This window comes from Adiantum capillus-veneris, chromosome 15, assembly GCF_014529385.1.
Source record: "Adiantum capillus-veneris isolate H3 chromosome 15, ASM1452938v2, whole genome shotgun sequence".
NCBI lineage: Eukaryota > Viridiplantae > Streptophyta > Polypodiopsida > Polypodiales > Pteridaceae > Adiantum > Adiantum capillus-veneris.
Genome location: NC_140945.1, coordinates 39590117 through 39601005, shown reverse-complemented (window position 1 = coordinate 39601005; position 10889 = coordinate 39590117). Strand labels below are relative to the sequence as shown.

At 47.6% G+C, this 10889-nt stretch overlaps 1 protein-coding gene across 2 annotated transcripts in view; it reads left to right on the top strand.

Annotated features, from left to right (window-relative positions):
• The first annotated feature begins 438 nt into the window (after positions 1-438).
• Positions 439-10889, top strand: part of FAS4 (RNA helicase family protein) — a 185634-nt gene continuing 175183 nt past the window's right edge. For both annotated transcript variants that reach the window (XM_086530283.1, XM_086530282.1), the window contains exons 1-2: positions 439-758; positions 950-1021. In XM_086530283.1, coding sequence (XP_086386409.1) covers positions 687-758; positions 950-1021 — 144 coding nt within the window. In that variant the 5' untranslated portion in view covers positions 439-686. The remainder of the gene's footprint in view (positions 759-949; positions 1022-10889) is intronic.

The following is a 10889-nucleotide window of genomic DNA, read 5'->3' as shown; positions in this document are numbered from 1 at the left end:
GAGAATCTTTTCTTCAGATTCCTCCCCTCTACCTTCTCACACTAGCGTGTGGACAAGCAAAATTCCTAGGTAGCTATGGAATTTGAACTTTCGACACTCCCTTTTCGAAGGAAGTCGTTTTTGCTAATCATCCCAATGAAATTAGGTTGCTATTTGATGCATCCATGGCCCTATAGAGAGAAAAACTCTTCTCCTTCGACCGACTGCTTGATGTGCTTGCTCGTTTTTCATCCCTGTGCACGTAGCATGTGTGGGGGCGCATCCCCCCCCCCCCTGCCCCCCCTTTTTCCACTTTCTTCTACCGTTCTTTTTGTTACCCCTTGCCTTAGCATCTTTGTAGATTTTGCTTTAAAAATGCATTTCTCAGAAAAATGATCATGCAGGCATAAGCTTTCATAATTTTATTCTATCGTTCAGGGTAAGTTAACCCACGATAAAACACTCCTGCGGCAGAAGAAGAAGAAGAGAATTTTAACGTCGTAGGAAGCTATCCCGCGAGAGAGAGAGAGAGAGAGAGAGAGAGAGAGAGAGAGTGAGAGTTGAACATCGCTTGAGTCGGGTGGGTGGCAGCAGGCGTCGAAAATAGAAAACCATTGGGTCGCAAGCTCATCAGACTCAAAACTCAGTGGGAGCTGCTAAACAAGCAGTGGCGTGAGCATTTTGGAAGCGCTCTCAGGAAAGCCAGCATGGATAATGATGACAATTGCAATGCCCTCATTCTGCCTGCTGAAATTAAGAAGAAGCGTAAAGCAAACAAGGTAACACCAATGTTTTTTGCTGCTTTATTGTACACATATTTGGTATGCATGAAGATGAACTGTAGCCTACATATTGGTCCACAGTAAAACACTATAGGGTCACTTTAGAAGAGCAAGTGGAGACTGTTTAATTCTGTTTCTCAATCATCACAGATGCTGAATCATGCTATTTGTTGTTTTCAACTCACCAGGACCATCATCTGCCAAAATCCAAGGCTCGCCATCTCTCCAAAAATGAGCATCGAAAACTGCGCCGCTTGCAGGTCAGCCCCGTTCAATGCATGAAGATTTGTAGAATTTGCATCACAGTCTTTAGCATCAAAGCTTGAGCCAGCAAGCAGACGGTGAACAAGTTTTTCTGCTTTCTTAAAACACAGAACACAACCTCCTGTAGATTTGACATTCATCATGGTTAGGCAAGCACCATGCAACATTGGGCAAGAGTGACAAGATAGCTTTCTCTGCATGAGCCTTGGGACGTAGGCAGCCCTCCGTATATGGCCTAGGGAAGCCTCATAGATCTGCTCCTGCAAGAGAACATTGCAGAAGACATAGGCTGAGAGGGAAAGATAAGATTGCTAGGGAGAGAAAACGTTTCAATCTGGAAAACGCAAGAGAGAGAATGCTAGAGAGAAGAGAAGAGGATTGCTAGAGAGAGATTGTTCAATGATCCTAAAACATTGGCTATCAAACAGCAAATGATATAACAATGACCGGGGGGTGGAGGGGGTCAAAGGTGCAGTGGAAAAGGAATTGGGTGATGATCTCGTCTACAACCACGAGCAAACCTCCTCTCGGGACCGGGCAGCCAATGGATCTCGGATCTATCGTGATAGATCTCTTCGTACTCAAGCTCCTAGCGCAAACCGCCCATTGTACGGGCACGGGAACAACCTCCAAGCAATGACACACTGTGTAGGGTGTCCACACGGCAAGGGGAGTGAGTTCTAGCAAGAGGGATCGTAGAGGGAAAACGCCAGAAAGTGAGAGATCGTTGGTGATGAAAAATGCTAGAGAGAGGTTGCACACACAGAAAACGCTAGCAGATGGAGAGGCTAGAGAGAGAGAGTGTGCCCAAACCCTGGAACTTTGCACTGAACAACATGCCAAAAGTAAAAAGGAGGGAGGTGGGGGTGCCTATATAGGGCAATTGGGAACTAGCTAAAAATGCTAATAAATATGTAAACTTGCTATAAGTGACTTGACACACATATTTAGTAGCACAACTGCAGAAGACTCGAGACTCTAACCCCGGGAAACCCTATGAACGGGGATCCCGACTCATGCCAGTCTACTGGCAACACCATGGAGTGCATCGGCGAGAAAAGGTACGTCTACCTCAGGTTTGGTCGGGCACAGCCACAAAACAGTCCTTAATCCCTAATCTTCTCTTGGGAGATACTTGAGCCACCACCGGACAGGAATCTGAACTCTTAACGCTCTCTTAGCTCTTGGACGGGAAACAAGTCCAAGGGAGCTGACATGAGAGGATAATGCGCCTGTCGAAGAGGTTTGGTGAAGATATCAACAGGGTTGTTTGACGTCGGAATGTACTCTAGTCGAATAGAGCCATCCTTGGTCTTCACGAATAAAATGGTATTGTATCTCTATGTGCTTGATCCGGGCATGGAACATTGCATTCCTCGCAATGGCTATACAACTCTTATTGTCAGAGTACATGATGGTTGTCACAAACTGATGACATGGCAGTGCCCGAACACACACACACAACACAAATGTGTGACGTGGTTGTCAATACAGATTCCCGCAATGTGCGTTGGCTTGCTTAGGTGGCAGCTGAATGGAATCCCGGGGATACGCGCTGATTGCTGATGTGGCTGTACGGATTTCCTGCTTTTATGCTGACAGTAGTTGTACGGAATTCCGCTTTTGGTGCTGGCAATTTTTGAGATAGTTTTCTTTTGATTTGAATGCTTTTGGGGCTCTGCTTTTAGCATCCCTTGTAACTCTTTATAAGTGGACCCAAGGGGCTCACCCGTCAGAGCATCTGGACACAGAGTCTGAGAGCGAGCACCCGCGGGTCGGTTGTACTTTGCTCAAAGATTAATATAAAAGAAATAGCGAAAGGGACGCCAGTCTTTGGGGCCAGTATCTCTTGGCTAGGAACTACGTCGGGCCGTGTCGACTCTCTTTTGATCTTTGAATTATTTTGAAGCGAATCTCTGTTGTCACGGTAGAATCTTGACTTGGGGTGTCCAAGTTTGTTGCAGTGGTATCAGAGCACGACCGATTTCTCTTCTAGCGGGAAATTTGATCCCTTTTCTTGCGACGCTTATGGTTTCCGAAAAGAATTAGTCGACTTCTTTTGCAACTGCCGAGTTGAGAGGAGGAAGATTTGAACGAATTAACAGAAGATGAGTACATGCCATCTCAGCCTACACAGTATGAATCTCAAGAGATGCAACGTCGACAGCAGGTTAACGAGTGTACAAAGCAAACTCCTTAGCCAAGGTCTCCATAGTACTGCGGATGTGCTCAACATGGCTACCTGTAATCACAAGATCGTCCATATAGAGGATAATGTATAAATCTAGGTCTGAAAAAGATCATCGAAAGATGAAGAAAGAGTCTATCTTCTGGTACCACGCTCGAGGGGCGTGCTTCAAGCCATAGAGAGCCTTTAGCAACCTACAAACCATGTCTGTGAAATGTGGATCCTCGAACCGTGGAGGTTGCTCCACATACACCTCCTCCTCTAAGTCACCATTGAGAAAAGCCAAAACAACATCCATCTGAAAAATTGGCCACTTGAAAAAGGTAGCAAGGGCAATGTAACAAACTTGGACACCCCAAGTCTAAAATCTGTCGCGACACGAGAGATAGATTCACTTTAAACACTTCAAAACTTTAAAATCACAGTTCAATTCGAGTTTTATCTTGCCTTTATTGCCACGTTCTTCCGTTGCTCTAGAACTCTCAGGCCTTTCTTCAGTTTGTCCTCGTTGTGTCTTTTTGGGGCACTTTGCGGAGATGTGCCCTTGTTCCCCGCAACCAAAACACTTCCCCTCTTTGAGATAGTCGGCTCTCTGTTTTGTAGTCAATCGGGGTCGTGCATCCTTCTTTTTCTGGGAGTTCTTCTGCGTTCTATTATTGTTTGTCAAGTTCTGTCGCTTAGCATTCCTATCAGTTGTTGTATGGACTCAGACTTTTGCTCAAGGCAATAATCTCGGATCTCTTTAGGGAGTCCGCTGCAAAACCGCTCAATTTGTTCTTTGAAAGTGACCTTCTTAAACGAAGAGGTCGGTAGAAAAGAATCCCAAAACCTTTCACAATATGCGTCCAAAGTGTCACCCTTGGTCGTCCGAAGATGGTTCCAAGCGGTTCTCAGATCGCATTTGTACTCCTGGGTCAACCAAGAAGAAATAAAGAGCCGTTTGAACTTCAACCACTTGGTCGGGGCTTCTTTTTTCAGAAGAAGAGTGGACCACCACGTTCGTGCATTTCCCTTCAAAAACGATGGTGTCCTCCTGATCTTGGAGTGCTCTGAGTAGTGTCCTCCGGAGAAGGCTATATCAAATGGTTGAATGAAAGCCAAAACCTTCGGAGCATCTCGGAATCCGGAAAAGGATTCAAATTTTACCGACTGTCCACCCTCTTTATATTCCTTTGTCTTTATATTCTTGTCTTCGAGGAAATCATAGTGGTTGGCTCTGTAAAAGTGTTTCTTTTTTGCATAAAACATGTGATTGTCGGAGTCCGAACTATCAGAGGATGACTCCTCCGTAGAACTGTCAAAAATTGGTCGGAATCTGCTCGAGGCGGAAGAGGACGAGCTAGAAGAATTGTCGGAAGAAGAACTGGGTAGTCCTTCAAAACACACACGCTTCTTCTATTTTAGTTGCAAAAGAAGATTGACGCCCACGTAACTAGGGGAGTCAGTCCCCTTGTTGCGCTTATTCAATTGCTTCTTTGATGGCTTCTTCGTGTCTAGAAGCTGATTGATTCGGGTCTTGACAACATCATGGAGTTCTTCTTCAGTGAACATCCTTGGAGTAGGAGTTTTCTTGATTGCTGGTTTGCTTGGTGTCTCAATCGCTTTTTGCCAATGAGTATGCACTTCATCCATTAGGTGGCGGGTCAAAAATTTTGCACACTGAGGATCCTTGGCAAACTGAAGCATCTGCTTTGTGCACTCGTCAACCTGTTGTTGGTGTTGCATTTCCACGAGTTCATAGTGCAAGGTTCGAGGTGGCCCGTACTCATTCTCAGCTAATCCGCTTGAATTTCCCGTATTGCCTCCGGTAGATGGAGTCGTCTGCTTCTTTTCGAAATCCATAGGTGTTGCGAGAAGAAGGATTGAATTTCCCAGTAGAAGAGAAATCGGCCGTGCTATGATACCATTGTAACAAACTTGGACACCCCAAGTCTAAAATCTGTCGCGACACGAGAGATAGATTCACTTTAAACACTTCAAAACTTTAAAATCATAGTTCAATTCGAGATGACACGGCCCGACGTAGTTCCGTGCCAAGAGAGATTGGCCCCAAAGATTGGCGCCCCTTTCAGTATTTCTTTTTGTATTAAAATAATCTGCAAGTAGAGGTGCCTTGGTATCACAAGCAAGAGCGCATAACAATATAAAATGTACTCGGATAAATAGAATTTATCACTTAATACTAAAGCCAAAGTAAATAGAGAGAAATAGACAGAGCTCCCGTTTGTGACACCTAGGCTCTCCTCTACTCACTGGCTCGGCAGCTTTGAATGAGCTAGAGAGAGACACAAGGGACTTATTTAAAGGCCCATGGTCTTGGAAAAGCAGTTGACATGAAAAGCTTTAGTCCAAAAAGCATCTGCTGGCAAAAGTTGCCGCCCAAAGCAGTCAGCGCAATTCGTGGAATTCCGTACACCTGCCACGTCAGCAGCGTATATCGCGGGCGTTCGTACAGCTAGCCACATCAGAAGTTAGTATGCATTTTTGTATGCTTCTTGTGTCCTTATGGCCCCTCGTCACTTACCCCATAAGTTGGAACAACTTATTAGGGGTTTTCTTTATTAATGGTCCTGCCACGTAAGCAGTTTGTGATAGGCAAAAAGTATCCAAATGGTCGCCATCCTCATAGTCGGTGCAAACATCTCATCATAGTCCACACGCTGTCTCTGAGAGAAGCCATTGACAACGAGTCGTGCCTTGTGCTTATTCAAAGAACCATCAGGTTTGTACTTGGTCTTATAGACCCATTTGACACCGATCACCTTTTTGCTTGGCAAGCTGCGGAACCAACTCTAAAGTGTTGTTTTTCTTGATGGAATCAACTTCTTTCTGCATGGCCAACTTCCACTTTGGTTGTTAAAACGCCTCCTCAACTGTCAAAGGATCTTTGTCCTCGATCACTGTCGACATCAAAGCACAGTTTACCTGTAGTAAAGTTCCGTCTACCTCAACAAATCGAAGTCATTGAGATCGTCGTGTTTGTACCGGCTTCATTCCGGTCGGGTGGAAAATCTGAAGTCGCTGCATCTCGCAAGGTCTCTAATAGCCACTTCGGTAACTTGTGTGGCTTCCTCCCGAGGGGAGGAGCTACTGGTATATCTGGCTCTAACTCTGCACTATGATGAGAACCACTGTCATTTGCATCATCTGAAATGGGTGCATTCTCCTTTGAAGCCTGAGGGACAAGGGTTGGAGAAGAGGGTTCATCAAGACGCAACACATAATCTGGGTCTCCAAGTATTGGCAAATCAGGGGTCGTCGTGGAAGACTTGGGAGCGGAAGCCCCCTCTGAAGGTAAAAACTTGTTGAAGACAATATCATGGCTTGAGTACATCATCCTTCTTTTTTGGATCACAAAGTCGATATCCCTCGGAAAGAAAGTACTAGCCAATAAAAACCATTCTCATGGACTTGGGGTCAAACTTCCCCCTCTGCTCCTTCGGTACATGGACATATGCATCTACTCCCAAAGATCCGAAAATGGGAGACGTCACGTTTCTTACCAAAATAAGCTTCGAACCCTGCTCAGAATTGAAGAGGTCGGAGATCGGTTTATGGTATGAACTGCCGTCGCAAGTGCCTCTACACATAAAGACTTTGGCAAGTCTCGATGCTCAAGCATGGTCCGTGCCATTTCTAACACTGTCCTATTCTTACGCTCCACAACGAAGGGCATCCGGTATTTGCAAGCTCTCGCTTGATGCCATTGTGTGCACAAAACTGAATGAATGCTTTGGAGGTAAACTCATCACCTTTTTCCGATTGAATAGTCTTCAACACTTTATTGCTTTCTTTCTCCACCAGAGAACACCAGTTCTTGAAGAGGCCAAATGCCTCATACTTGTCCTGTAGAAAATATAGCCAAGTAAAGCGGCTGAAATCGTCCACCAACATGATGAAATAGAGAGCCTTGCCGAGGGAAGGAGTCTACATAGGTCCACAAAGGTCGTTGTGAACCAACTCCAAAACAGCAGTGGCCCAGCGTGTAGCAAGCCTTTGAATAGATTCTCGATTTTGCTTCCCACGAATGCAAGTAATGCATTTCCCATGCTTACTCCCAACATCTGGTGAGCATGTAAGCACCTGCTCACGAAAAGCAAGTCAAAGAGCATCATTGTTCAAATGACCAATCTGTAATGCGGAAGATCACTTGTAGGTATCCGTGTTGTTGAAGAAAGAGCATGGAGCCTGTAGAGTCCGTTCTCCACTAAGTCCCGCTTGACCTCCTTGCCCAATTCACGATCCCGAATGGATATCGCATCGTTTGTAAAAATCACCTCCATGCGGATCTTGCACACCTCGTGCACAGACATAAAGTGAAATCCCAGCTTCGGATCATAAAGTACCTTGGAGGTATGCATACCCCCTTTGCCGTCGGGAATCAACTCCATAGATCCCTCGCTGTGAATAGGAATTTCAGATCTGTCGCCAATGAAGATGTTACCAGAGTGTCACAGCATGTTGGGCAATAGATCCTTCGAAGGTGTTATGTGCCATGAGGCACCACTATCCAGAATTCAATCACGATCATCTCGAACCGCAAGAGTCGATGCAACTTGCGGTGTCCTTGGAGAGTCCTCTGAGGGTAGAATCTCTAAATGAACAAAGGCTAGTGACTGCACCACTGCCGCCGAAGAAGTCGAAGCATCTCCAACTCGCTTTGGACACTTCCGTCAATAATGGCCTTTTTCACCACAACTATTGCAATGTCGTTCCGCCTTCAAGGCTTCCCTTTCAACATCACTCTTCTTTTCTTTGTTGTTGTTGCTTTTCTTCTTACCCTTCTGCTTCTTGTTGTTGTTGGAAGAACCGGTCAAGGCTTTGGAGCCCGACTTCTTCCTCGTATTGAACCGCTCTTCTTGGTTCAACACCATTGGAACAATCTTGTCCTAAGAAATAGTATTCAGCCAGCCACTCGTAATCAGTGAAGAATAGTTGGTGTACTGAGGAGGTAATTGGGCCAAGAGCTGGATGGCCATGTCCTCTGAAGGGATAAGCTTTCCCATATGAAGTATCTCTTGTTGAAGCTCTTGCATCTTGTTGATGTGATCCCGCATGGAAGAGTTTTTCGCATCTAGGGTCCTCAATTGCACCTCAAGGGCTATCCACTTCACAATGTTTAGGTAGCACCTACAATGCACTCTTATAGTTTGTACTTCATGTGGATAGATAGGCTCTATTGAGCGTCCCTAGAGGTCTTTGGTACACAAAATACAAATTCATTTTGCCACAAAAAGTAATAATATTTTTTTTTTTGAGGTGCGCCAAGCTAGGTTGTGTGGGACTGCTCAGGTAGCGCAATTGTTGGGCTTTAAGGATGGTCTTAAACATGCATGGTCAGAGAGGGCTAAATAGAGCGCCTCCCTTATGGCTGGCTATTTCAACGTTAACTCACTTCCTCTATTTCCCTCAAGTGAGCACCCTAAGCCTTTTTATGAGTCCATGATTTAAAAAAGAAAAACGCTTCATGTTCTCTTATTTAAACTTCAAACATCCAAGCATTCACGAGTAACATACTTCGATCCCCTAATGTATGTTCTCTCTACGGAAAAGCTCGCTGCCGCTGCCTTTGCCCCTTCCCCTGCGCACGTTCTTGCAGCCCCCCCCTCCCCCCCCAAAAAAAAACCGCTCTCGCGCTGCCCTGCCCTGCACTCTGTGCTGCCTACCAGCGCGCAACTAGCCCAGCGCCAACCTGATCCCTCAGCTTGCCCGGCCCCCCCTAGCTTTCCCGCCTTCATCTGTCCTTTGCGCCTCAGCCTGCCCGCCCGCCCCTTGCGTTCCTGCATACATTCACCCCCTCCCCCTCCAACCTCTATCCTTAGATCGCATGAATCTATCCCTGCAACCTTCTGGGAGCTTCGCGTCACTTTCGACTTCCTCGACTCAACAACACACAGAATGGCGGCTTCTTCTCCATCTCAGAGGGACTCCACTGAAGCCCCCTCGCCCGACACCGTGGAGCCGACCCTTCGACTTGCTCTCTCGCCAGAAGAGCAAGTGAGCTTGATGGCCGAAATGGAGCGCTTGCAAGCCACTTCGGTTATCTGTAAGATCAGTGGCACTCGGCCCAGTTGGGGCGAGCTTCGGGATTTACTACAGGCCCGTCTTCTCTCGGATGTGGGCAAGATCACCGATGTCCAGATCCTCGAGAGAGGGTACTACCGGGTCGAGTACTAGGTCGAGTTCGAGTCTGCAGATATGATGATCAAGGTTAGTTCGATGAGCCCACTCGGCATTAGAGCAGCCCGAGCTTACTTCCGATGTTGGCATCACGGTTTGGACCCTACTACAGATGTGCTCGAGGAGGAGGCAAACTTGCTGATTTCGGTCTGTTTCCCAGGCCTGAGGCGAGAGTACCTACCCCTCCTACCCAGGATTGGTTCCATGTTCGGGACAGTTCTGGAGTCTCCACGCACGGCAACTTCAGTTATGGCCAAGGCCGCAGGTTTACCTACTGTGCGGGTTCTCGTTCGTGACACGCACTCCCTCCCCAAGGTGGTACTGCTGCCTAGGGTGAGTTGGGGATGGATCAGACAGAGTGGAGTATTCGGGTCTCCCGAACCAGTGTTTCATTTGCAAGTAGATGGGCCGTATGGCAAAGGCCTGTCCTCGTAGGAGACCTCGACCCACAACGCATGCGGAGCCTCCCAAGGCTGAGCATGCCAAGTAGCTAGATACACAGGACGCACAGGCTGGTACATCGACAGAGACTAGTGATAAGCCAGCTGATGGTTGGCAGCAGGTGCCTGGCCGCCGTCGACGGGGGACGCCTCGTCCCACTGCTCCCCTTGGTGGCCGACCTTCTGTAGCTCAGCAGCACTGGGTTCTGACTGGGAACCGTTTTGACCCCCTTCAACAGAACCTGCCTAAGGAGGCCCCGTCCACTTTAGTTCCTCCACCACCGCCTCCTCCTCCCTCAGACATTGCCGCTCCGCCTCCCTCGCCTCCTCCCCCGCCCCGCCCCGCCCCCCCCCCCCCGCCCAACCTCCACCTTCGCCTCTCGCCCCTCCTCTCTCCCTGATGGGGCCCACAGCCTTGTCTCCTTATCCTTCCGCCACTCCTCCTCAGACGCAGGGTACTGGACACACTTCTGCCGCGAGGCGTTCTCTTAGTAGTGCTTTCGCTACGAGCCGTGTGGCTCGAGAGGGACAGCCCCACCGCCTTTTTTGGTGCACACTTCTCCCTTTGCAGCGGTCCGTGGAGGTCTGACCAGCTTCGACATTCGCAGACGTTGGGACTTCTTCGATTACAGCTTCACTCGGTTTCTGAGTGACTCCTCCCGATTTGGAGGAGGCCAGCTTTCGAGTCCACGTCCTGTTTCTTGCAGCTAGAGGCACTGAGGCCCTGGACACAACGGTGGGTTTCTCCTTTCCGTTGTGTGGTAGGGATATCACAGAGTGGACCCAACACATAGTCCTTGACTGGCTCCAGATTCAGACTACTGAGTTGTCACGTGACACATTCAACCCTATGTGTCCGTGGACAAGATGACCAGGGTTCAGTCAGTGAAGTCAGTCTAGAATAGGAGTTGATCTGGCACTTTTGTGAGTCTGTTCGCAGAACGTGCATGTCCAGACACTTAGATTAGATGCATATCCTCTGGTTACACACAACATGACCATCATATTCCAGTCAGAAACCATCAGTAGCATTTTTACAGTGCATAGATCTATTTT